This window comes from Lampris incognitus, chromosome 4 (genome assembly GCF_029633865.1).
Source record: "Lampris incognitus isolate fLamInc1 chromosome 4, fLamInc1.hap2, whole genome shotgun sequence".
Classification (NCBI taxonomy): domain Eukaryota; kingdom Metazoa; phylum Chordata; class Actinopteri; order Lampriformes; family Lampridae; genus Lampris; species Lampris incognitus.
The window spans coordinates 56,350,843-56,378,799 of NC_079214.1; the positions used below are offsets into that span (position 1 = coordinate 56,350,843).

At 41.2% G+C, this 27,957-nt stretch overlaps 2 protein-coding genes across 2 annotated transcripts in view; one reads left to right on the forward strand and one right to left on the reverse strand.

Moving 5' to 3' along the window:
- The first annotated feature begins 1,886 nt into the window (after positions 1-1,886).
- On the forward strand, positions 1,887-20,685 carry ddx21 (DEAD (Asp-Glu-Ala-Asp) box helicase 21). Its single transcript, XM_056278605.1, has 16 exons — positions 1,887-2,039; positions 5,235-5,450; positions 5,937-6,092; positions 7,049-7,121; positions 10,390-10,568; positions 11,642-11,759; positions 12,486-12,671; positions 12,857-13,002; positions 13,832-13,981; positions 14,343-14,504; positions 15,001-15,120; positions 15,510-15,583; positions 15,813-15,972; positions 17,052-17,186; positions 18,010-18,054; positions 19,407-20,685. Exons 1-16 carry the CDS (start codon positions 1,956-1,958, stop codon positions 19,638-19,640), a joined length of 2,238 nt encoding a protein of 745 aa, XP_056134580.1. The 5' UTR covers positions 1,887-1,955; the 3' UTR covers positions 19,641-20,685.
- Positions 20,686-23,803: 3,118 nt separating this feature from the next.
- The window catches only part of chs1 (chitin synthase 1), a 45,416-nt gene continuing 41,262 nt past the window's right edge, over positions 23,804-27,957 (reverse strand). The window contains exons 31-36 of the mRNA XM_056279381.1: positions 27,166-27,270; positions 26,889-26,999; positions 25,771-25,908; positions 25,481-25,560; positions 24,841-24,907; positions 23,804-24,621 (exon numbers count right to left, since the gene is read on the reverse strand). Coding sequence (XP_056135356.1) covers positions 24,505-24,621; positions 24,841-24,907; positions 25,481-25,560; positions 25,771-25,908; positions 26,889-26,999; positions 27,166-27,270 — 618 coding nt within the window. The 3' untranslated portion in view covers positions 23,804-24,504. The remainder of the gene's footprint in view (positions 24,622-24,840; positions 24,908-25,480; positions 25,561-25,770; positions 25,909-26,888; positions 27,000-27,165; positions 27,271-27,957) is intronic.

Below are 27,957 nucleotides of genomic sequence, written 5' to 3' on the forward strand. Positions count from 1 at the left end.
ACAGGAGATATTTCTGTATTTGGAAGCGTTTACTAGTCTAAAGCCTTGCTAGAGTTATTTATCCAGAATACCTGTAGTTTTTAGCCTTCTCAAGGAATTAAAGCTATTAATCAGAATCAGAATCCTGTTTATTGGCCATATAGGTTTGTACATACGTGGCCTTTGACCCCGGTTTCGTGGCTCTCTCAGTGTACTTAACAGAATAACCACACCACAACACAACAATCTTCACATATATATGGACGAGGATTGACTTATACAGGCGAAATGAGAGGTAATAAATGCAGTGGTGCAGAGAATATATCAGAGATGCTGAAACAGATTATGAAAGAGTATAATGGAAAGAGTTGTTAATATGTTGTATAGTTGTGATGGAGAAGAAGGGTTTATTAGTGGATTTGTGGAGGGGAGCACTTTTGTGATTGGGGAAGGAGGAGGGGGGGTGATGTTGGATTTTGGTTAAATAGTGTAGTGTGTATGGTATATGTGTATATTTTGTTTGATGTCTTTGATTTGGTGGCCTACAGGTTACCTCACTATGTTCTGTCTTGTCTATCTGTGTTTTAAATTTTAATTCTCATCCTCTTTGATTCTATTGAGTTCGATGGGTTTATGAAATATTTTATTTCCCTATTGCTTTAATATACGTATGTTGTGTTTTGATTTTTTTAAACTATAAAATAAAAGGAAAAAACAAACAAAACAAAACAGGATTTATGGACGACGGTACGGAAGCTTACGCGCAATGCATTCTGGTACATGTAGGCGCTGTGGGAACGACTCGGCGAGCAGGACCACAGACATGAACACGAGCAGCAGGACGACCGATTACTCCGTCAATATTGTACACAATGAGGACTTCGTTGCTTCAGTCGACTACCTTACTCAACAGTACTGACTGCACATACACAAAAGCATCGGTGAAATGTCCCTTTAACTCATTCTGGGATATTTCATCAAATTGTTTGTTAAACTACCAAGAGTTGAGGGGTCTCTTATTTGATACGGCTCTTGCACTTTTGGTATTCATATCAAACCATGCAAGTTAGATGGGATAAGAGTATCTGCACCCTTCCTAGTGACCAATGGGGTCCGACAAGGCGGAATACTGTCACCTGTTCTCTTCAATTCGTATATAGATGATCTCTCTGAAAAAATAAAAGAGCGTAAAACTGGCTGTATGGTGGGGGATAGTCTTATTAAACATCTGATGTACGCCGATGACTTAGTCGTCCTGTCTCCTTATAGTGCTGGTTTACAGCAACTGCTCAGAGTCTGCTCTAGTTATGGTGTGCAGCATGACACTGAATTTAACTCTAAAAAGAGTGTTTTCATGATTGCTAAAACCGAAGAGCAAACATTTCCTTCATTCTTCGTGGCAGATCAAGCACTAAATGTGTTGAACAAAGTAAGATATTTGGGTCACATCATCAGGAATGACCTATGTGATGACAATGATGTGCAGCGCCAGTATATGCACAAGCCAATATGGTGGCTCGCACATTTCATATGTGTTCAGTTTCATATGGACCTATGTGTATGAATAAATTAAGATTTGATTGATTGATTGATTGATTGAAAAGGTAAGTTGGAAAAAATCAATATGGTACTGGACGCTGCCAGGATATATTTGAGTGTTTTTGACATCTGGAGAAGATCTAGACACTGCGGGAAGGCTTTGCATCAACTCAGACTGGGTCTGGGTTGTATGGACAATGTCGCGAATAGAATCTCTTTGGGTGTACATTGTAAAGAAATAGTATCGTGAAGTTATTATATTTCAGTAGGTGGCGGTAATCCAACATTTCGGATGCCAACCGCCCAAAAAAAAACCATCAAGAAGAAGATTTACGTTTACCAGGCGTTGCTTTGCACTTCCCGTCACATGGTCCTTTCTATCCACGTGGCCCCAGGATCGCCTGTGTCCGTGCTGAGGGGTGACATCAGAGAGAGAAATGCCCTCAAAAATCATCTTTGAAACCGAAGACCAAACTGTAGGGCAAGCTATGGACACCGTGGAGGACGCCAAGACCTTAAAGGTGAGCAGAAAAGGAGTGTCAATGTGGGCAAATCCGAACTGGCGAGTGAAATGCGAGCGCCCGGCTGCGGCGCCTCCGTAACAACGTGCGGCGACGGTAGCGTTCGCTAGCTAGCTAGCGTGCTAACTGCTAGCTAGCATGCTAACTGCTAGCATGGTTAGCCAAGCGACTACACGATGGGAGTTACGGTAACGGTCATAACTTGCTGAAGTCTAATCTGATGATGATGGTGATTTTTTTACACGGTGAACAATTTATTTTCAGTAGTTTGGTGGCTCTAGTTAATTCTTCAGTTAGGCTGAAAGTGGGGATGAATAAAGGTTCCGCCCTGTCCAGGAATATGTAAACAGCTGCGTCTTCTCTGTTGTTTTACATGTACACCTCGGTCACTTGCGTTGAGAGTTCTCCCGAGCAATGTGGTGAAATGTCAGCCTCTAATCGAAGAGTCGGTACCATTCTGTAGCATTATTCTGTTGGTATATATCTTACCCGGAAGAGACCCCGCTTACATAACGTATGCTAGCTTTTTGGGTGGCTCGTAATTTACGTTAAATTCTATTAGCTTTTCTTAAGTCTTTTCATAATCTATGATAATACACCCGTTTAATGTTAAACCAGACGTTTACGTGTTTAAAGGGGGCCCCGTTGATTTAACATATCTGTGATACCTTGACAGAGAAGAAACGAGTGCCCCCCCCCCCCATCCGATCTCTTAACTTGGTCGTTTACCTTCATGGTTGTAAAGCAACCAATATCTCACATGAGCTTTAACAGATTTGGGCCCTGATCCACGTGCTAGTTTACAACAAATGACGTAACCTGTTACGTTCATCGACGCGTTATTGTGGCGCCCACTGCTTTTCTTAGCGCTCTCTCTGATTGGCCAGTACTCGTTGCCTCCGTTGGTTGGGTTGGTTAAGGTCAGGGTTAGGGCGGGGTTAAGGTTAGCTCATCAGAGGCAGAGTAGGGGCGGGTCTTCCTGGAATCCAAGCGCCTGGATGCTGCGCAGGGCGTCGTAATCAGCCGGGTCCATAATGCCTCGTCGACAACAAAAACGTCATAATTGCGACACCGGCAAAACATGATCCACATGAAAGAAGCAGCGGTGCAAATATTCAGTGATGAAATGGCTTGCTCTGGTAGTCGGGTGACGGTCATCTCTTGACGATGAGAAGGGGGGAAAGGGCCAAAGCCATAGCTGTAGCTGCGTTAGCATTTATTGTTGGTAGTCGTGTACAAGTTTGAGTGATGAAAAAGTCGCACGAATTCCGATCTGCCTGGTCAGACTCGGGCATATCTGTCTGGATTCTAGTGCCACATATTAAAGTGGCCAAATCTGATTGGTAAAAATCTGATTTTGCATCCACACTGCTCTAAAATGAAATCAGATCTGTGTCACATGTGGCAAATAAGTCGGATTTGGGCCAAATTTGCTTGTAATGGGACCGTAGTGAAATTGAACGGTAACTTGTAATCACACACCCCTGGATGACTTTGGTCCAACTCTGACAGTAAATATTGCTAAGCGATCCCTGTGAATATGGTTACCATTCAGCAAGTGGCAAAAATCCATATTAAGCACCCTGTAGAGCAGGGCGAAATTCATCAATTAAGACAGGATATTTTTGTCACTTTGCTCCAATGTGCCTCAGCCATTACAAGGTAAAATTGTGAGATTGGGTATTGGGTGTTGCTAGTTAAGGGTTAATAAGTTAATAATAATAATAATAATTAATAAGGGACAAAGTGTCTGCAGATTCTGAGTGGTGATTGATTTTTTTTTTATCCATCCCTCCATCCATTATCCAAATTGCTTATCCTGCTCAGGGTTGCGGGGACACTAGAGTCTATCCCAGCTGTCGATTTTTGATAGTTCGATTTTTATATCAAATTAAAATCCTGGGGTTTTACTACATTTGTGTTCGACATGAAAGGATTTAAATCCAAGAGTTTTGGTACTTGGTATGCCATAGCAATGTTCTCAGGCATTGGGAACAGCATTTTCTTGGAAAGGTATTGGTAGTAATCGGGTCCCACAGAATCCCAAAATTCGCACATTCCAAGTGTTGTGTTTGAGACCATTATGTTAAAAATGCAATCAATGAAAGTACATATCCGTGTCCTCTATGCAAAGATGACAGCTTTGCATTCTAGCATTTATGTATTTGTCCCTCCTCTGTTGCACAATAGCTGAGGTGTATGGCATCTGATATAATAACCACAGCATAATGCAAATGCATGTTGTGCAATTGTGGGAACTGTATGAGGAATAGCAACACATGAGAATAATCCGTTCAACCTGTCTTTTTCTGAGCTCAATATAAACAAGGTGAGGATTGGGAAGTAATAATAGGATGGAATGGGGTCTGGTTATGCCCCTATTGTCATATTATCACCAATGGTCTGTCACATTACTGAGCTACTTTCTGGTTCAACTTGCAGGAATGACCATATTACTTAGTGTAGGTGGTGGTAATCAGTGATAAACTACCCAGCCAGCGCAACTGGAAGTCGTCTTAGCTGAGGTAGCAATTTTTTTTTAAAAAAAATTCTGTCCAACAGTGATCCCGTATCCAAAATCTCCACAATGAAGCTGGTGAGGAAAAACAACATCCACCGATATGCACTATGGCAAAAACTACAAAAATAACAGCCGTATTGTAAAAAACAGGATTACTGTTCTATGGGGATATATATTTTGTTACTGTATCAATTGGAGAAGATCTGAATTGAAATTATTCTTCCAAAACAATAATTTTAGTAAAGCAAATGGAACACTGTAAGTGCATTTAAAAAATTTTTTTTTTTAGCTCCAGAAGCCTTTTTCAGTTAGTTTGTTTGGATTTAACACTTGGGGTCTCTTACTTTTTGAAAAGGTACCTCGCCTGGTGCTTTTCTTTTTTTTCCCCTCTGAGCAATCTTGCTTTTTTGGGTTGTTCTTTTTGTTAAAAGTGGCTGAGCCTATTTGAAAAAGGTTTGTTGGCATTCATCATGTCAATTGTTGTGAACTGACCAATCACAGCCCATAGGACATCATAGTTTAAGATCTGGTTTCTCTTGTAAACAATGGCATCGTGCTATGTATTCAGAATCCATGCATGTTCTTTGACCCCCCCTCCCCCCTATTTGTAGGCTTGCATGACACATGGTCTGACTGAAAGTTCTGCTGCCTCTTTTCTTTTTCTTTTCTGGTAGAAAATGAAAAAGGAGGAAAAAAAACTAAAGAAGATGAAGGTCCAGGAAGAGAATGAGTCAGACAACAACCCTCCAGAACCAAAAAAGAAGAAAAAAGACAAGCAAACCGCGGACCAAGTGAATGGCAACATTAATTGTTCCACAGACGTAGATGACAACAGTGTTGAAACGCCACTGAAAAAAAAAAAGAAACCAAAACCAGAGGAAACTAAAGAGGTAAGTAAGTACTTAATAATGTATTATCCCTGCATTGGGTCCAGAGTGCTTAGTGTGACTTTCTTTCCATAAAGTACTATGGAAACATACAGGTATTACTTTTTTTTACATGCCTCGCATGGCTTTGGTCTACTAAATTTAAATTCCTCAGGTCTTAACTTGCTTGGCTAAAAGTAGTGCTTCACATATGACACCGCATCTCCATGTTCTTTTACAAATAATTTCATTTGATTTATTTAGGAAAGGCTGGAATTTCTATTGCCAAATTGTCATTTATGTTAAGATAAATATGATTAGTAGAATTTGAAATTTCCATTACTACATGCTGTACTTTCTTCCCACTTTTATGTTTCTCATTGGAAATCATTCACCCCATTTTCCTAAAATAGGTGTTAGCATTCACCAGAAGTGGTGGTTTATTTTAAGTTTAATTTTGAATGTATTCAATTTCCATCCTCTTAACTCCCTTCTTGGTTGGGGTTTCAGAAAAAAAAGAAACAGAAGGAATCTCCTGATGTGGCAACAGATGGCAGTTTTCCTCAGATCAATGGACATTCCACCTCAAGCACCCCAACCCAAATCCCCATCGAGACCCCATCACAATCAAGTGATGACTCAGCCAGTGATGCTGAGAAAGACGTGGTGAGACAATTAGGGAAAAAAAATGTTTTTACTTTTTTTTTTTTGCCTGGTATCTGTGTGTTGTCAGGATTGAAATACATCAGTACAGAATCAGAAAACCAGTGCCACCAAATTGTGATGGCTAGACGACTGGGTCAAAGCGTCTCCAAAACAGAAGGTCTTGTGGGGTGTTCCCAGTATGCAGTGGTCAGTACCTACCAAAAGTGGTCCAAAGAAGGACAATCGGTGAACCAGTGTCAGGGTCATGGTTTCTCAGCAGAACATTGTTCAGAGCAGTGTGCCCAGAGCACACTGCCTCCGCTGGCTTGCCTTCTTCCCCATAGTGCATCCTGGTGCCATCTGTTTCCCAGGTAAATGATGCACCTGTCCACGTGATGTTAAAGAAAACGTGATTCATCAGACCAGGCCATCTTCTTCCACTGCTCCATGGTCAAGTTCTGATGCTCACATGCCCATTGTAGGCACTTTCGATGGTGGACATCATGGGCACTCTGACCAGTCTGCGGCTACGCAGCCCCATACACAGCAAGCTACGATGCACTGTGTTCTGATACCTGTCTATCATAGCCAGCATTAACTTTTTCAGTAATTTGCGCTACAGTGGCTCTTCTGTGGGATTAGATCAGATAGGCTAGCCTTCGCTCCCCACATGCATCAATGAGCCTTTGGGCGCCCATGGCCCTGTTGTCGGTTCACTGGTTGTCTTCCTTGGATCACTTTTGGTAGGTGCTGACCACTGCATACTGGGAACATCCCACAAGACCTGCTGTTTTGGAGATGCTCTGACCCAGTCGTCTAGCCATCACAATTTGCCAGACACCATCAATGGTGTAGATAAAAGTGCTCAACAAATGAGTAGCGGAATATTAAGATAGATGTAGGAAAAAACTTAAATGCATTTCAGTACAAGATATATATCACAATAAAAATGAGGACTAATTTAGTTTTTCCTTCAGGAAACACCAGAGCAGAAGGAAGGGGCCTTTTCCAACTTTAATATCTCCCAAGTCACCATTGATCGGCTAAAAGGTAAGCATAAGAAAACTGTGATGGAAAGGTTAATGTCCAGATATTGGCCTGTATTTGTACACCAGACATATACGTGTATGAAAAAGTCTGTTTTGGTCATTAGCAGAAACGTGGAAAAACGTTAAACCAGTTAGCTTTTTCTCCCGGAGGCTATGAGCAGAGGTTTGCACCCGAGTCCTGTAGATGTTAACGACTACTTTTCTCCGCTAAAAGGCACTTGGATCAATACTGATTCTGTCAGTTAGTCACTACATAGCAGTGTATCACTATTTAAAACATTGTGTTTTACAAGCTGAATACATTCCTTAACTCAAAAGTTCTGCATGTGCAGTGCTTAAAACAACGCTGTATTCCTTCGGTACACGTGTGTCGAACCAAAAGACCCACACCAAAAGTTTTTTGTTTGAATATGTGTACCGTTACACCCCTACCACCCACATACACACACAAACACACTAGCTACTTGTGAGTATGCAAATGAATGAGTTCTTTTCCATATCCATGAGTTGCTTTGTATCTCAGTCACAATAAATATATTGTTCATGAAACCTGAACATTTTCTTCATTCAGGAGAAACATGAGATACTTGTGTTTACACAACTTTTGATAATAATAATTACATTTATATAGCACTTTTCTAAGCACTTCACATTGAAGAGGGTAACTCACTTCAACCACCACCAATGTGTAGCACCCACGTGGGGGTTGTGGCTAGATAGGATACAGCTACTAACGGAAGTGACGCAAATTCTCAAACTCTCGCTGGGTGGATTTCATTGCTATGGCGATAGGTAAAGGCATCTGTGGTAGTAGACATGACGGAAGAAGAAGACACGGCTACTTTCAAAGTTTCCCTCATGTCGATCATTTGAAGGAAATTTAAAAAAATTGGAGGAGGAAACACTCATGAAATTTGTTGTTAGGGTTAACGCATAATGTCAAGCCCCGAAAGGAATTCTTCACATCGCTCGCTCCGCCATCTTTTGTTGACATCCAGTCAGCGAGAATTTGCGTCACCTCCGTTGGTAGCTGTATCCTATCTAGCCACAACCACACCTGGGTGATACACAGCAGCCATTTTGCACCAGAATGCTCACATCAGCTTGAGGTGGAGAGGGAGGAATCATTGAGCCAATTACATGGGGGGATAATTAGGTGGCCAGATGGAGAGAGCCAGATTGGGAATTTTGCCAGGACACCGGGGAACCCCCTACACTTTGCGATAAGTGCCATGGGATCTTTAATGACCACAGTGAGTCAGGACCTCGGTTTAACGTCTCAGCCAAAGGATGACCTCTCCTACAGCACAGTGTCCCTGTCACTGCACTGGGGCATTGGGATTTGATATTTGTTGTTATAGCTTGTTTGCAGTCACGTGATTCTGATGACGTGCGAGAGTCAGATGGAGGGCAGAAAGTGAAAAGCAGAATGGACGAGATGGAGCTAGTTTAGCCCGAACTGTGCTAGTTTAGATGATATTATAAGAGAAAGGTATAAACAGAAAGTAAGATATGTTGGACATGATACTTATGTTATGAAGAGGGATTTTTTTATTTTGACGGAGTGGTCACTGCACACATGCGCGTTATCCGACTCCGCTCCTCCTGACCGCAGGCGACGGTTCGCAAGCTATTTTTTCCGGCGTTTTCAGTCAATTTCTTGCATTTTTTCCCCCTATTCATGAACAACAACTTTTGGTACTCATTAAAAACTCCTTGTGGTTTCTCAGTTAATGACGCCAAACATAGGCATTTCGAAAGTTTGTGATAGTGCTTCCTATGTAGAAAATCACTTCCTGCCCGCCATCTGTTGTTTGGGAAGTCATATGCAAACAACCTATTGTCAGGACCAGAGGGAAGACTGCCCCCTACTGGCCCACCAACATTACTTCAGGATCAGAATCAGGAACGTTTGTTTGTCATTTCATTTCATGTACTTGCGTACATAAAATGAAATGAAATATCGTTTCCCACCAGCCCACAGCAGTACAACACAAAGACATATCCAAAACCTACAGAACACATATAGCCAAACTACAAAAAAAACTAAAAACATATATATATATATATATGTAAAAAAAAAAATCACTTCTGGCTGCAACTTTTTCCTGGGAGGTCTCCCATCCAAGTACTAGCCAAGCCCATACCTGCTTAGCTTCTGTCATTTGGCAGAGCCAGGGTACATGTTGGTATGACTGTTGACAAGTTTTAAGTTTTACAACAACAATAATTATGATGATTTTATTTATGAAGCATTTTTCAAAACACAATTACAAAGTGCAGTACAAAAAGCTGTTTTTTAATGCGAGTCTTAATAGATCCAAAGAACAGTACAGACTTTGCAAGCCTGATTTCCTTGGGAATGCTATTTCAAAGTCTAGGGGCATTAAAGGGAAGTGGTTTTGTGTATGTGCGAGCCGTACTGATGAGTAATTTAGTGGATTGAAGTCGTTCATGAAATCCTCCGTGCTAGTGCTGTGAGACCAATGGATACTTTGCTTAGTCGAGTAAACGAGTGTTGTTTTTTTTTTTGTTTTTTTTTAACACTGTTTAGAGTAGATGAAAACCTTTTGGGCTGTAGATTTCCAACTGCCAAAAGACATTATGGTATGTTAAGTTGGCGGCCGGAAAAAAACTAGGTTTGACTGCTGCCCCAGAGATGCAGAAACAGTCAGGAACAACTGCAGCCGGTTTTCATGTGCTATCCCTGTCGCAGATAGACAAAAATAAGGTTGAAAATCTGTGAATTTTCCCTTTAATGGTAAAATCACATTTACTGACCACTAGAATTTGGAACAATGGACGGCCCCGCTAGAGGATCTCATGCAGCACTGTGGCATATTGGGGGTTAAAAGTTCAGGTATGAAGGCTGGGGTCAGTCCTAGCCATACCTTTTTAAAATAATCAATAAATGTTGAGTCCTTTTTAAAACTAACAGGTAACCAATGCAAACAGGCAAACATTAAGGTGATGTGATATTTTTTTCTTTGACGTGGTTAAAAGTATAGCTTCTGTATCCTGAATAAGCTGAAGGTGGGGAATTGACTTTTGGCCTAGGAAAGAATACAGGGAATTGCAGTAATCTAAACGTGGGGCGATCAAAAATTGGGTTGCATTTTTAAGGTCAACAGAGGATTAAAAAAAATGCCTATTTTGCAACTGATGAAAGCAAGACTGTACAGCCTAAAATAAGGAAGTATCTCAATTCTGTTCCTCACCTCTACTTTCATTTTAATTGTTAATCCATTCTCTCTCCTTCTCCCTGTCAGCCAGAGGAGTCTCTTACCTGTTTGACATTCAGGTGAAGACATTTAACCCAGTGTATGATGGAAAGGATGTGATTGGCCAGGCCAGAACAGGAACAGGAAAGACGTTCTCTTTTGCCATCCCGCTGGTGGAGAAGCTCCAGAAAGATTCAATGGACCTGGCCAGAGGACGTGCTCCCAAGGTGCAAAGATAAACATTTAACACTGGATGCTTATGGCAACTACAGTGCTAGGCCCATAGACCACGAAGTGGTGTCATCATCTCAGGGCTGGAAAGGATTCCTTTTTACTACCGGTTCCATTAATTTTTCGCCTATGACAAATATGAATAGGATTTCTGGTTCCTGTGTACTGTATCATTTTGTCCTTTTTAAATGCCAAGACATTGGAAATACCAAATGGTGAATTTCTTATACATTTTATCAACTTAATCTAATCTAAAATATATATTTGCTAAGAAGACTAAGTGTGGATGTGTGTCACAAAATCGCCATTTCTCTCACTGCTTGCAACCACGACTGTCTCCTTGCTACAATGCACAAAAATGCTTGGCTTGTTAACGCTACCAGTTTTTTAAACTTTTTCATTGGGGCACCTTGACAGGTGCCATTGTAACAAGATAATGTTATTCACTTACCTGTCAGTGCTTTTAATTTTTTTGGCTGATTGGTTTAGTTTTGTAGTTAGTCTATAGAATTTGTACTCTCACTTCCCTCCATGGGTGCTGTTAACTCGCAACGTCGTCCAGAGTAGACTGAGCTTTTCCCAAACGTAAAAAAAAACAAACAAAAAAAAAACTGGGGGGGATTTGGTTTAGTACTTTTAGCCCACCCAAACATTTTCAAAAATGCCAAATTCTGCCGTTTTTGAAAATCTCAGATGGGGCTACGGTGTATCTAAATTGGGCTGTTTTTTCTGACCTTTAACCAATACAGAAACCATGTTAAATTGAAATTTGAGTGAAATGGTCAGTGTTGCTTCAGATCTCATTTGGGTCAATGATTTTACTCCCCTATTTATTTTCCTGTTGGTTTGGTTGGTCAGTGGACCCAGAATCCCTTATTTTGGGCGGAAAGTATACATCTTGCTTCGGTGGCCTATTGAGAAACATGCTCTGTGTGTTGCTAAAAATTTGTATGAAATCTTCATTGAACAATTGAGGCATTTCTTTTGCTTTTAAGCTTTTTGTGTGTGTGTGTGTGTGTGTGTGTGTGTGTGTGTGTGTGTGTGTGTATATCATTCCTCCACTCTCCAGGTTTTGGTGTTGGCCCCGACCAGAGAGCTTGCTATCCAGGTAGCGAAGGACTTCAAAGATATCGCCAAAAGACTGTTTATTACCTGCTTCTATGGAGGCAGCTCTTACAACCCACAGAGTAGGTCTTACACACACAGTGATGCTCATACAGTTATTGAGTAAAACGCACACATATATTTGCCCGTACATAAATACTGCAGCTCATGTATACCAAGATGTTAGTCGCACTAAAATACTTTGATTACACCGTGTTTTTATTGTGACTTCTGTAGTGGGCGCTAATACCCTCTAAGATTTTTAGGCTACTTTGGTTTATTCAGTTTTACATGGGGTTCTCTTGCTGTGTCTCTTCTCGTCTTATTTCCTACTTTTCTTATCCTTGTCAGATTTTCATTTTGTACTCCTTACTTCTCTCTTCAACTTCATAAGTTGATACATTCGGGTGCTTTGAGTCTGTGCTTTATCCATTTGTCTCTGGCTTTTTTATGTATTGCTTTTAAGAAAGCACAGTGAAAATAAAGTCAGTTGATGTTGCTTGACTATAATTCTGTCTAGGGTTGCACGATTATGGCTAAAATGATCATTTCAGTTATTTTGGTTAATATTGGGATCATGATTATTTATCCCTAATGTATTTTATAAACCTATAAATAAACATTAAAATTTACACATCTTCAAATCAAAATCATACTGTTTTCACACCAGGGGAAGCTAAACCCAGCGTGAATAATTGCCCCAGCCACAATCAATCAATTGTGGAAGCCAATATCACAATTATTTATTAATTAATCACAATTAATATGTAATTAATTGCGCATTGCTAATTCTGTCCCTTTTCTTCTAGTTGATGCCATCCGTAATGGAATTGATATTTTGGTGGGCACACCTGGTCGGATTAGAGATCACCTCCAGAACAATAAACTGGACCTCTCCAAACTCAAGCACGTTGTTCTGGATGAAGTGGACCAAATGCTGGATATGGGTTTTGCAGAACAAGTGGAAGAAATATTGGCTACATCGTATAAGAAAGGTAAAGTAAATTTGTGTGTGAGAAAGAAAAAGGTGTGTGTATGAGAGCAGTGTTTACTTTTTGGAGTTTCCATGTAAAAAGGGTAAGAAAATGAGCTACATTTGGTTTCATGCTCAGTGTGTGTGTGTGTGTGTGTGTGTGTGTGTGTGTGTGTGTGTGTGTGTGTGTTTTTCTCCTTCCTCCAGACTCTGACTTGAACCCTCAGACTCTGCTGTTTTCGGCCACATGTCCCTCATGGGTGTATGATGTAGCCAAGAAATACATGAGAACAGATTACCAACATGTTGACCTGATTGGAAAGAAAACACAGAAAGCTGCAACAACTGTAGAGGTAAGAGTGGGTGTGTGAGCGAGAATGTGAGAACGAACTCCTGCATCAGAACAGAGTGCCAGCATGTTTGCTTCACAGCAAAGACACACAAGTGTTGCCACAGTACACTAAAGAGTGTGGGTGTTTGTCCGGGTAGCGTAGCAGTCTATTCCGTTGCCTACCAACATGGGGATCTCCGGTTTGAATCCCTGTGTTGCCTCCGGCTTGGTCGGGCGTCCCTACAGACACAATTAGCAGTGTCTGTAGGTGGGTGTGTGTCCTGGTTGCTGCACTAGCGCTTCCTCTGGTCGGCCGGGGTGCCTGTTCGGGGGGAGGGGGAACTGGGGGGAATAGCGTGATCCTCCCACACACTACATCCCCCTGGCAAAACTCCTCACTGTCAGGTGAAAAGAAGCGACTGGTGACTCCACGTGTCGGAGGAAGCGCCTGGTAGTCTGCAGCCCTCCCCGGATCAGTAGAGGGGGTGGCACAGCAGCCGGGAAGGCTCGGAAGAGTGGGGTAATTGGTTGGATATAATTGGGGAGAAAAAGGGGGAAACCCCCCCCCCCCAAAAAAATGTGTGGGTGTTTGTATTTTGTCATGTTAGTTTACTATCCTGCATTTTTAAAGTTAAGGTTTTTAAGTGGATCTTTTTCATTGCGCTAACCATTTAAAATGTTTAACTGTGGGAATGAATCAGCCATCACAGATCACCAGTCACAAAAAATGGTAAACAATAACTTAAGTATACTATGTTGGCCTAAGTTAACCTTCTTATGGTAAGCCTAAATTCTACATAACCTTCATCACCTCTCTTCACCATCTATTTCTGTTATCTCCTTCTCTTCAGCATCTTGCCATAGCATGCCATTGGTCCCAGCGTGCTGCAGTAATAGGTGATGTGGTCCAGGTATACAGTGGCAGCCATGGCAGAAGCATAGTTTTCTGTGAGACCAAGAAGGAGGCCAATGAACTTTCCATGAACACATCCATCAAACAGGTGCACGCATACTGTGAACACTTAATGATAACATGCCTACAGTGGTGTAGGATGTGGTGCCACCCAGTGAAAATTGCTAAGAATTAAATCCATGACGGATCATGGTTGATTGTTCCTTTACATATTTCTCTTAAAGTACACTGCAACTTTGTAGCACCACTAAAGGTGCTATAAAGGTTGGGCTGTAGGGTTATCTTCTCAAAAGGATTTGGAGCCTTGGATCAGTGTGGCGTAAGTGCCCTGTCCCTCCATGGTGAATGACAAACGAAAAGGTGTTAAACTTCATTAGGATGGGCTTTATTGTGTCTATTACTGATTTATATATCTACCATTCAGTAAGCTTATTGTTTTAATATTTCAGAGTGCCCAGTCCCTCCATGGTGACATCCCCCAGAAACAGAGAGAGTTGACACTGAAGGGCTTTAGAAAGGGGGCGTTCGAGGTTCTTGTAGCTACTAATGTCGCAGCACGAGGGTTGGATATCCCTGAAGTAGACCTGGTGGTCCAGTGTTCTCCACCAAAGGTATGTTAATACTAATCGTGATATGACGTAAGTGTATAGTTTATATCAAATGCTTTCTTTCCAAATTACTAAGAGAATGTGGTTTTATTTATTTTATTTCAGCCCTGCTGTTTTCAGAAGCTAATTTTCCCTGTAAAATGTAATTAGGCTGTCTTGCCTTTTTAATATTCAAATTTAGGTTTGTGTTTGCTAAAAGCTACATTCTTCAAGAAAAATAACACAATTTCAAAATTGTCTATTTTTTAATCACTCTGATTGTAGAGCTTTCTTATAGCAGAAGTTTACCATACTAATTGTAGCTGTGCACTGATTTGCATCCGTTTATGCAATTAGCAAATGAAGTTAAAGGTGAATGCTAATTTTTCATACTTTTGATGCATACTCATATTTAAATGATGTAATTACCTTTATTCAGATTAAATATCTCTGTATGTCTGTATTCTTTATTATTTGTTTTTCATTCATTTATATTTCTGTTACGCTTTGCTTGATTCAGGATGTGGAGTCGTACATACATCGCTCAGGACGTACAGGTCGAGCAGGCAGGACCGGAGTCTGTATCTGTTTCTACCAGAGGAAAGAAGAGGAGCAGCTACGCTACGTAGAAAATAAGGCGGTAAGTCACCTTACACTCGGGGTGGGGGGGGTGGGTGTAAGAGACATTATCAATAGATCAGACTTGTACCTGTTGAAGCAGTCAAAGTTGCAAGTTACCAAGGTTTTAAAACCTGCAGTGGAAAGGGGAAGAAGTATCATTATAATAATGGAGGAAGAGAGTGGGAGAACCTTGGGAGAGAAGCAAGGGTAGATAGATAGGAGGTAGAAGCACAGAGCAAGATGGGATATAGCAGACATTTTTTTTTATCCTTTATTTTATACAAGGAAAAGAGTATGGGAATTGACACTTGACCCACTAGTCACCAACACATTTCTGCTTGCTTATTTCCATTAGATCTCTTGTATGAGCATTACCAGACTTACAAGCCACTTCTGTTGCTTTTCCAGGGCATTACGTTCAAACGAGTCGGTGTTCCCACGCCCAATGATATCATCAAGTCATCCAGCAAAGATGCTGTAAGGTGGGTACTTGTTACTGTTATTGTACAAGTAAAAAGATGCTAGACTGCCTGTCAACTGTAGGCTGCAAGCTTAAGCTTTGTAGATATTGAATGCCTACCCACTGCAAGGAGGCCATTCTTCACCAGAGGTTGTGGTTTGACGTCGTATGAAGGCAGCCAAGCAAAAAGACATTCCTCATGGGGCTTGCCAAAGTATCACAGTATTATTGGTTGACTTTATTCTCTTCAGGTTCCTGGACTCTGTCCCAGCCGCAGCAATCGGTTATTTCAAAGAGTCAGCTGAGAAACTAATTGCAGAGAGAGGAGCTGTTGATGCCCTAGCCGCTGCCTTGGCACATATATCTGGAGCCACTGCTCTAGAACAGAGGTCACTGCTAAACTCTGACGCTGTGAGTTATATACTAACATATGCACACATCAGTGTTTCCCATAAGTCTGAAAAACACGTGTGACGGTGTTCAGCAGAAGGGGTATAGAGTAAGAGCAGATTGTTCTCTAATCAATCACAGATAGCAGCATTTTTTCTCAGACAGGTTTTTAGAAAAACCAAAAAAAAATTATACCGATAAAACAGAACTTGTTATATACCTGGTTACCTCACCCAGGTAAAAATCTGTGCAAACCACTGAGCATACAAACATTGACATGCACTTGTACATAGGTATCTCTAGGGCTGTAACATTAAAACGGAGGCCTATGCCCTAATTTTGTGTGACCGGGTGCACACTGCTGATACTAAAACTCGAGTTTCATATGTACTTACTCAGATATTTGTACCCATAGCCTTCTTTCTTTCCTGAATTAATTTGTGTATGCATGTATGTTAGGCTTGTCATCAATCCCCATATGATCAAGGAAAAATCCTGATGATTTACACACACACACGTGTGTGTGTGTATATATATATATATACACACACATACATAAGTGTGTGTCTCAGTAATTTCATATATATACATATTTGAAATTACTGACTGGCTGTAGACCAGCTTATATACTGGTTAAATAACTTATAATTATATTAATAATATTTCACATCATGAGAATGGCGACAAAATCTTGTATGATACAAGCGTTTTATTAAAATGAATTAGGCATCTAGCCCATTATATGCCACAAGTCAAACACTCCATATTTGTTTTTATGTGAATGAGAAGTTTTTTGCCGATTTGGTCAAAACCATTGGTTTAGGAGAGGTGCACAGTGTACTGTCGCCTCTATTTGGTCGTCAGATGTGTTGCATTACAAAAGGAATGAATAGAAAAACAGGACATTACTGTAATTCTAATAGTTTGATGCCTTGAGATTTTCTTAATACAACAAACATGTTGTTAGATATTCATTATATTGATATTTAATGACATCCTTAATGTCTGTTGCGGAGCTGCCTAACTACACAATGATGGCGATGATGTGTTTAATTTCTCCATTTTGCAGTTGATGTTTCAGAGTTTATCTTTCTTTCTAGGGTTACTCGACTATACAGCTGGTTTGTTCCCAGGAAATGCATAACATGGGTTATGCCTGGAGGACCATCAAAGAACAGCTTGGAGAAGAAATTGAGAACCACATACACAGAATGACCTTCCTCAAAGGCAAAACTGTATGTAGATCAATACTTGGAAATAATGTTTGGCTAGATTTGCCTGAGCTAGGTTTTGGTATCGTTTAGATTTTGATTCTGCTGATTGACCCGAGTTCCTTTCCAATCCCAGTTCCAACTGTTTTGAGAAAGAAACCAAAATATTGCAAAAGTAGAAACTATTGTGTTGATATAGTATTTGGAGTTTAAGGAAGTTCATTTCCCTGCAGTATTACACTCAAATTAATACACCTAGGGGTGTCTGGGTAGTGTAGCGGTCTATTCCTTTGCCTACCAACATAGGGATCTTCGGTTCGAATCCCTGTGTTACCTCCGGCATGGTCGGGCGTCTTCTACAGACACAATTGGCCGTGTCTGTGGAAAGGAAGCCGGCCGGCTGTGGGTATGTGTCCTGGTCGTTGCACTAGCGCCTCCTCTGGTCAGTCAGGGCGCCTGCTCAGGGGGGAGGGGGAACTGGGGGGAATAGCGTGATCCTCCCACATGCTACATTCCCCTGGTGAAACTCCTCACTATCAGATGAAAAGGAGCGGCTGGCGACTCCACATGTATCAGAAGAGATGTGGTAGTCTGCAGCCCTCCCCGGATTGGCAGAGGGGATGGAGCAGCGACCGGAATGGCTCGGAAGAGTGGGGTAATTGGCCAGGTACAATTGAAGGGGAAAGGGGTAAAAATCCCCCCCCCCAAAAAAAGAAAATATACACCTAGATAATATCATTCTTTAGATGACTGATAGAATTCTCATTCTAGAAAGAAATCACATTAAAGAAGTATGACACTTTAATAGCTATACTCACTGTCTTACTTCTGTGTGTGTTTCTAACAGGGGGTTTGTTTTGATGTTCCGGCCAACAAAGTTAAGGAAATTAAGGTGAGTGAGTCATCTTGTATGTCAGTCAGTCAAGTCTCGTTAGTCTCACTGTCTTTGTAAGTAAAGTGAACTTAAATTTAAAAACTTGTGAGAGCAACTCACTAATATAAGGTGTCCTCAAGATGGAACAATACCATCCTGGAGCTGGTATTGCTTGCAAGGAACCTACATTACAAGATTCTCAATGAGTTGAGTCACTAAAATTAAGGAAAACTAGAAGAGTACAATCAGTAGACTGCAGATCCCTGCCAGGCGAATCTCCCCTTCCCCGGTGTTCTGACTTAGTGACAAATCACCCCTTTTTTAGCCTACCCCGGGAGGAGGGAAAATACGGAGGCATTGCCTGCGTGTCTCCCCTTCTCCGATGCTCGGACTTAGGCGAAAAAACAGCGGAGGAGTTAGCGCTCAATTGTGGTATAAAACAGGTTTTGAATCACCGCAGCCACGAGAGGTCCTTGATCATAAAGTCATAACTGTGCACAAAAATTATGTTGACCAGTAGTGTGCGATATTAGCAGTGGACAGAAAAAAGTGTTTTTCCTGCCATTTTAACACTTTTGCACAGCAGTCAAGTCGACTGAATGGGAAATATGAGGGGGAAAAAAGTTTTTAATATGCAGCGCCCAAGCTAAAAAAATCTCCCTAATCACACATTTTGCCTGTCAGTCTGGATGTGCAGCCTCCTTGGTGGACCTTCACACAAATGCAACCAATATGAACTTGCACGTTCCAAAATGAAAAGGTTTGTTATGTGACCATTTTGGTCAAAGTTAAACCCTTAGTCTTAAGTTTCATAATCTAATAAAGCTGGGTAAACCATGTGCGACACATCTACAGTTGACTCAGATTGGGCTGCGACAAGACCATGCAACACTTCCTCTGGGCTGCAATCAAAACAGGAAGTTTTTCCTTTTATAACTTTCGCATTTTCAGGATTCTTTTGATCATGTCACTGCCGGATCTGAATCCGTTGACTGGTTAGCGACAGAGAGTAGCGTGGGTCAGTTAGTGTGAACGGAGAGAGGGACTGGTGATAGTGAACAAAGTTTTTTAATCACTGCAATCACGAGAGGTTCTTCATCATACAATAACTGCACACAAAATTTAGACTGATAGGTCCAGTAGCTTGCAAGATTAGCCTTGGACAGACGCACACATGCAACCAAATGCATAATGACTATAAATAACTTTGCAAAAAACTAAAATATAACCGATACTAAACATTTCCCTTTGTACTTCAGTTCCAATCAAAGTTTAAAAAGTTAAAAGTTAAGGTGTTGTGGCTGTATTATTGTGTAGATGTTTTGATTATGCCGCTACCCTTTCTGTCTGACCTCCTGCTCATTCAACAGGATGCCTGGAATGATTGCCGTCGTTGGCAACTGACTCTTGCCACGGAGCTTCCAGAGCTGGAGGAGAAGCCGCTCGGTAACTTTAGCGACAGAGGGGGAGGATTCAGAGACAGAAGGGGGCGTGGCTTCGGCAGAGGTGGTCATCGCGGAGGCTTCCGGGACGGCAGAAGAGGCTTTGGTAACAACAGAGGTGGAGGACAGAAACGAAGCTTTAGCCAAGCTTTCAGTTACTAAGCACCCCGCCTGTGCTCCTGAACCCTTCCTTTGGACTGATGCCACTCTTGCATCACCTCTTGGCTCGCAGTGTTTTTTTTTTTTTTTTATTGGCTGTCAGTGTTTGCTGGAATTATTTTCCAGCTAATTTCAGCTATCAAAGGAGTTAAGTTCTTGAAACTGAGTATTTATTACTCAAACATACACGTCCACAAAATTACTACCTTTCAGTCCATAAAAACAGCAGTGTGAAAAAATTTGAATCGGGCATGTTATGAAAGAATTACAACCATCAGTAAACATTCTGGCCTATATCTGACCGGGACAAATGACATGAAATCTGTTTCGATTCCCTTCTCAAACCTGTTAGGGGGGGGAGCATGTCTACACAACGAAAGGATCAGCTTTCACAATGCCACTTGTACCAGTTAAGGATCAGCTTTTTTTTCTTAGTTTTAAACAGCCATTTTTTTTTTTTTCATGCAACACATTAGTTGAACCCTGGTTAATGAATGACATTTATAATGCTAGAACTTGACCCAAATCGAGGCATTGGCCATGTGTTGGTCACATCTTAATATAGAGGATGCAATCTGGTGCAGTTATTGAATCTATGATAATTTTACCTTTATTATCCATATTCTAGTACTTACTGCTGTCTGAAAAAGTCAACAAAACAGGCTACGGGGTCTAGGTCCAGTGTTGATGGAACAAAAAATACTTGGGTGTTTGAGGAACGGTGTGTTTGCCGATGATCATAGTTGAGGTTCCCTAAAAGTTTTTTTTTCTACCCCCAAAAACACAAACTGAAAACTTCATCTTGAAGTTGGAAAGTACCAAATTTGAGACACCAAGCATTGTGTACTGCATGCTTTCGGAGGGGTAAAGTGAAAACCGTGTTTTCACATGGTTTGTCGATGTGATCGTCACCTTACCATTTGCTACAACCCTCTTCCTAAAACGATCAAATGATTGCTTTGCAATTGTTTATATTTAATACCTGTGTCTTTATAATGTATCCATTCATTTGAATGACAACTTGTTTATTAAAAGTGGTCTGACTGAATATTGAGAATTTTTGACTTTATTATTTGATTACTTCGTTAGCAACATGGGTGGCGATAAAGTGAATATGAATCAATGCCTTTGTCATTGCACAAACAAGATAAAAAAAATTATGCAATTATAATCATGCAAGTCCTTACAAGTATTCAGATATTATGGAAATGTATTTTCAACATCGCAATCGATAATGCAAAAGAAATGAGTGTGACTGTAAAGCAGATTTGCATTGCAGCTCGATGTGTTGAACTAACAACTTGTCTTATCAAGTGATTCATGTCATGAAAACTTATTCCGTTGTAATATTGAATAGATAATGCCCAGAGGCTTCAGTAGAGAGAGGTCAGCAACCATTCCACAACAGATAGACTACAGAAGGTAACGTGATTCAAAGACAGTTTGCTTCATTCCTGAGAGGAAAGGTTCAACGAGCTCATCACAAGCTCCTGTCATTGTCAAAGACAATCTCAACAGTGCATTATAACAATAACAAGATGACAACAAAAATACATGGTTAAATTAACAGCTTGTCTGTTTAAAAGGAGGCCAGAGTCTGGGGACCACCTAGGTGCACTTAAGGCCAAGTGTGACTCTTGGGGCAGGCGAGTAAACACCATTCATCCCAAACACGATGCCACAGCTCCTCCTCAATGTCCTGAGCATGTTCATGAGCACTTGTGTGAGCAAATGTTCTCTGTGATGAAGATCAACAATCCTCTCACACACAAACAGCTTGCCTCCATTCTGAAAGTGGCTACAGCTCAGTGCTTTAAGCCAAGCACTGATGAACTTGCATCAAGGAAAAGATGTCAGGTGGCTGGAAATGGGCTGAGCTATGTAGCTAAATAGCATGCCAACATCGATTACTTTATATATAAGGTGTGTGAAATAGGCTGCATGTGAGTTTTTTTTTTTACTGCAAAGCTTATTTGTAATTTTTAGGGTTTTATCTGTTGCCGATTGCATGCCAGAAGGCTAGGCAGTATGGGGCATGTAAACTATATGATCAAACGTCTTTTATTTTTCATTAAATGTTCCACACAACCATTGAGTTGTCATATAAAATACGACTGCTTTTGGGACAGCTTTTAGGTACTCGCTGTACAACTTTGGTCAAATAGAAAATTAACTTGAATTTTTGAAAACTCAAAACGAGTTTGAAAAGAAAAGTCCATCAAGGGACTCGCGGCGTGTCTTCTGATTCGGTCCAAGTTTTGATTTTTAGGAGTTAAGTTGGTTGACTCGGTTATCAAGACCGTTCACTCCAATTACTGTAACAAAATCACCAAAGCTGGGTGTTATTCAACCGTTATTAACTATGTAGGAGGAAGTTGTCGGACAAAAATATTCGAGGAAGATATCATCAATTGGTCTGAGCAATGGTGAGATGGGCAAAAAATTTCCAAAAAGGAAAAAGGGTGTAGATTAAGAGTGAAGTGAGGATTCTGTGTCCCTGTCCGTTTCTCTCCCCCTCTCCTCTTAAACTTATCTCATCTCCAGAGAGAAGTAGGCAAAGTATTTTCATATACTGAGTTTGCAACTGGTCTTCGACCCAACCCACATAAATGTGCCAAATTGACATCAACCAGACCAGAGGACCTCCCGCAGTAATCATGTTATTGACGTGATCATCAAAATTTATAGCAGGACATGTGAACAGTTACTGACCTTTCCAGGTTATCTTCACTGTTGATCACAGGAAGGAGTTAATCCCCATCTCCACACAAGAGGGGAAAACCTTCTCCTCTCATCATTGGTGAGGATGGCAGTTGTGTACAGCACATTTTCTCAGTCGGGACAATTACTTGAATTAAATCAATTCGTTTCGTTCTCTCTCTCCCTGACTCTGACACACATGATCACATGCACACCCTCAAAAACCTCTCTCTGAACTGTGCCAGATGTTGGTGACCTTATCTGAGGTCATAAATTCAAAAATTCTTTATAGAGCTTTAAGGTAACTGTTTCTGTACACAACTGAATTGATATGAACTCATTGTTTAACCCTCTAGTAATCCAACTAATATTACTCGACAAACAATTTCATGAACAATGCTAGATCATTGTTCATGAAATTGTTTGCCGCATTATGTTTGCAGTATTATGGGGCCTAGACAAGGCCCCATAATGCTTAAAATTGGATGAGATACCGAGTCAAGGTTTCGACTGCATTTCTACCATGTAGCCATACTGCCATCTAGTGGCTACAGGTAGTTAGGTCTCTGGGCCGTTATCCCCGTTTTGTTATTTGATTTTATGTCCGTTCATTTTAGTTTATTAAAAAATGGTAAAAGAGTAAATTTGATTAAAAAAAGTTTTTAAATGGTTTGAAAAATATCAAATTTGTTTAAAAAAGTGTGCCGTTTTCTTTTTTGATTTTTTTGTGAAATGGGTAAACCTCAAATTTGAGTCCAAGAAGGTTATCAGTTCATCTGGATACAACCAATTTACAAATTTGAGGCAAATTTGTAATTTGGGATATTGGGCTATACAAATCAAATTGACTTGACTTAGCCTCCTGAAACAGTTTTGGATTTGAGGGATATTGACTTCTTGGGGGAATGAAAATATTGAAGAGCTGGGCATCCAGGTAGCGTAGCGGTCTATTCTGTTGCCTACCTACACGGGGATATTTGGTTCGAATCCCCGTGTAGTAGCGTAGGGACGCCCCATCTGTAGGGCTTCCCTACAGACACAATTGGTCTTATTTGCGGGTGGGAAGCCAGATGTGGGTATGTGTCCGACTAGAGGTGGCACTAGCAAGGGGGAACTGGGGGTAATAGTGTGATCCTCCCATTCGCTACGTCCCCCTGGCGAAACTCCTCACTGTCAGGTGAAAAGAAGCAGCTGGCGACTCCACATGTATTGGAGGAATTATGTGGTAGTCTGCAGCCCTCCCCGGATCGGCAAAGGGGGTGGAGCAGTGACCGGGACAGCTCGGAAGAGTGGGGTAATTGGCCAAATGCAATCGGGGAGGGAAAAAATGTCAGAGCTTATTTTTCTTCCTGAATAAAAATCAGTCATAGAACTCCATCCAGGCACAGGTAAGAGAAAATGAAAGAGAAAAAAAGCCAATTTAAAACCAAATCCTAACCACGAATCATGATTCATGAAATGTTTATTTGCACATAATTATTGCATTGCCTTTTTTTTCTCTTAAAAAGCAGTTAAAAAGAAACTATATGTGAATGAATATTGGTTTGTGCAACACATTTGACTGCAAGTGTCCCAACAGAGACGCCACACTGTTTTCACATCCACACTAAGCTCAACAAATGCTTAAGTCTTTCATATCTCTCACATGTAAATCACAAACAAATACATTAATAAGCTCCACGTTAGAGAGCGATTACTTCCCGTAACAATAGCCGACAGCTACAGCACAACCCGTCACTGCAACTCAGACGAGATCACTTTACGGATCTCATCTTACAAGAGAATATAAATATACAAGAGTTACCCTTGTAAAAATGTTACAAAAAATAAAAATTTTGAGCAGTTAAATGATAATAATCAGATGGATTATGATTACATCGCATTATGCCACGTTACCTTGTCTAATTGAAATAAATTGAATTGTTGCCCACTGTTATTTGTGGAACCAAAATGGAAATGGCCTATTACAAAAAGTTTCTAGACTCAAATTTCACATTTGCTTTCTGAATTGGCGAGATGGAAAAAGATTTTGATCACTATTCCAGATAGTAACTGTCTGCAGGATGATGCAATTGGTTTCTGTTTGTTACACCCGACCCAACAGAGGTTGTTCTTGGCAAAGAGGTGCGTTGCTGCTGTTGATTGAAGGCGCTGCTCTCCAACATCATTACATAATTGTTGTAGACGACTGGCTATAGTTCGTTGCCATTGACAAGTCATCACTTGTGATAACTAGTCCATTGGCAATTTGGTTCTCCAAAACCATTCCATCATCATCATCATCCTACACACACACACACACACACACACACACACACACACACACACACACACACACACACACACACACACGTTATTGTCCACAGCACCCATAGTGAAACCTGCTTGAACTCTGTTTCGGTGGTTCTATCAGTTTGCTGTAATGTTTGATACGGAATACATCTACGCAGTGTGTGTACAATTGTGCAGTGTATGTGTGTGTCCATGTGTGAATATCACTTACGTCCTCTTTCTGCTTGTAGTCTTTCTCTGTGCTCCGATAGGATACCACGTGTATAAGAGTGTAGACCCTAAAGACGGAGAGAGAATGAGGGAGAGTGAGCGTGGCGGGGAGATTTAAAAGTGAGATATTGAGTAAAAGGAAGTGGTAGAGAGAGGCAGGAGGGTAGAGGAAGAGGTACAGAGGCACAAAGGGCAAGGTATGGAGAGGCGTGAAACAAAGCAATAGATGAGTTCAATGAAAACACACAGAAATTCATTTCATCACCAACTCTTCTTGCTGCCGTGGGAGAAAATCAGCACCACTGAAACTTACCTGATAACCTCTGTCGTTCGAAAAATATCCAAACCATTAATTGACTCTGACACTATTTTAAGTTCCGCCTATAATCTGTGACTTTTACATGATTCATATCTCAGTGCACCAGTTTAGTGGGTCCTGCCCAGTCAAGCAGTTAATACGGGAACTGTCAAATTCAGGTCTCATTTCACGGCTTTAAGATTTAAAAACTTTCTTGAACATGCTGAAAATTTCAGCGGTTTACTCTCAGAAAAACACCATGTATTAAATAAGCTGTATGTAAACTTTTAGCACAAATGCCAACAAAAATGCATATTGTGTGTATGCATCCCTGGGAGCATACCTGTGATATAACATTGCCAGGAACTGGACGACGAGGAGAATGGCAAAGGATAACAGGAACATCAGGCTGAGAGGTTCCACCTGTAGACACGATTATTATTAGTAATAATAGTAGTATTAGAAGAAGTATTATAATCACTGGTGATATGACCAAGAATTACTACAATTTGGGTCAAGGTATGACTTCAATCATTTCTTAAAGCACACATAACATGATCTCTCTGTCTGTCTATCAAGTCTTTCTCTTAAATCTATCTCTCACTGTCTGTCTGTGTATGTGCCTGACACAACCTTGAGGTCCTCTCCAGATAAAGTGCCGTTTGGGAAGTATTTGGGGATCCTGATACTGATGATCTCATTTCCAATAGCCTGCAGGATAAAGGTAGCTACCACCCACAGCAAATTGATGATGAAATACAGGAAGACTGCCTGTGGGGAGGAGATGGAGGGATTGATAAATTATACAAGCAAGATGAATAGAGTCTGGAGGAGAAATGAGATGATAACTAGATGGACAGTTCAGACTTTGTGGAATTCAGCAAGAAAATTAGCCGGCGCTTCATTTATCTATGTCTATCCTGCAGCTCTTTTGCAGGATCAGCATGATTCAAGCTTGCATTTATGGCTCAATGCTTATTTATTTATTCAAACAACCATAGTGCCTCCGAGTAATTTCAACTCATAGCCGAGGCCACATAGATATACATTATAAATGTAAAAAGGCCATAAAGCATATCTGACTAAACATCAAGAGATTGGTTTGAAGGCTGAGCAAGTTGAGTAGGTAAGCGCATTTAAAGAATCTGTGTCTAAACACAGAGATAAACTGAGATTCAAGATGACTTATTGAATATGACAATCTGTCCAAATATGCTGGCATGTTATGCCGAACACGCATGTTTATTTATTTACCCCCCCCCCTTCTCCCCAATTGTATCCGGCCAATTACCCCCCCTCTTCCGAGCCATCCCAGTCACTGCTCCCCTCTGCCGAACCGGGGAGGGCTGCAGACTACCACATGCCTCCTCCGATACATGTGGAGTCGTCAGCCGCTTCTTTTCATCTGACAGTGAGGAGTTTCACCAGGGGGATGTAGCGCGTGGAAGGATCACGCTATTCCCCCTAGTTCCCTGTCACCCCTGAACAGGCGCCCCGACTGACCAGAGGGGGCGCTAGTGCAATGACCAGGACACATACTCACATCCGGCTTCCCACCCGCAGACACAACCAATTGTGTCTGTAGGGACGCCCGACCAAGCCAGAGGCAACACGGGGATTTGAACCGGAGATCCCTGTGTTGGTCAGCAACGGAATAGACTGCTACGCTACCCGGACATCCCATAAGTGCAAGTTACATTTTTACTTACACAAAACACACACTCACACACACACACACACAGACGGCTGACCTTGTTGCGTAGTGATTTTAGTTCTCTGGAGACCTCTTCCTGGTGAGCCTTGGTGTCAACAATAGGCGTCAGGTAGCGCTCTATTACTTTCACCCAGAAATCTTTCTCAGACTGAAAACACACATAAACACACATGCATGAATGCACAAAGAAAATAAAATCAATTAAATCAAAACACCACAAGTGGGATAAAGTGTAGTTAAAATTTCTGTTGCTTAATTAGTCAGCATGGAAAGCTGATGCTCCGTGACCCAAATACACTGAATGTGCATCTCACCTCATCTAGTTTTTGCACCTGTGGGGCGATGAGTGTTTTCTCAATAGCTCTCTTTACCCTCCTCTCTAATCTCCCCATTCGGTTGGTCTTCAGGACACGATGGGCCTGAGGGATAGAGACAGACAGCAATTCGTTCATACATTCATTCATCCATTCATTAATTCCTCCTCTTCAGTATCTCCTGACTTTGGTGTTTAGAGGATAATGAACCTGGAAAATTTAATTCAGCTCATCCTCATTGCTCTACAAAGCTGGTGATGACATTGGCTGATATTAACTTTGTTATTCTTAAAGTTGGCTTTTGTGTACAGGTGGCATTGTTAATGGGAAATCCCCATCAGTCAGAATGAACCTGAGCTCTTTGTACAGTTGAAACTACAGGTGAATGAACTTTTGCAAAGCATCAGACTAGACTGGAATGGTCCACTTGAGAAATGCTGGACAGTTAACTCAGTATCATAAATCTTAAAAAACCCACCTCAACAGAATTGCTTTAATATATGTATTTGATTTCAGCCACTTTCAAGCTTGGATTTGCTTGGATTTACTAGATGGCAGTACGAATTCACATTTGCAGCAGCCTCATGCAGTTGTCTTTGTCCGTGTCTGCATCTAAGTTTGTGTCTTCGTTTGATGGCTGGGAGAGCTGGTGCTGGATCAGCTGGGAGAACTTGGTCTGCCGTGTCTTGTGGGCCCAGGGACCAAGGCTCTGCCTGGAGGTGCGCCCGAAAAGGAAACACTGAGGGCGGTCTGAAAGGACGCGGAAGCGGTGCAGGCTAAGCTAACAGCTAG

Coding starts and splice junctions, on each gene's coding strand:
- ddx21 (XM_056278605.1), top strand. CDS start 1,956: ATGCCCTCAAAAATCATCTTTGAAACCGAAGACCAAACTGTAGGGCAA. Junction 10,569..11,641: donor CCAGAGGACGTGCTCCCAAG/GTGCAAAGATAA, acceptor TCCACTCTCCAG/GTTTTGGTGTTGGCCCCGAC. Junction 15,121..15,509: donor GCTACGTAGAAAATAAGGCG/GTAAGTCACCTT, acceptor TTGCTTTTCCAG/GGCATTACGTTCAAACGAGT.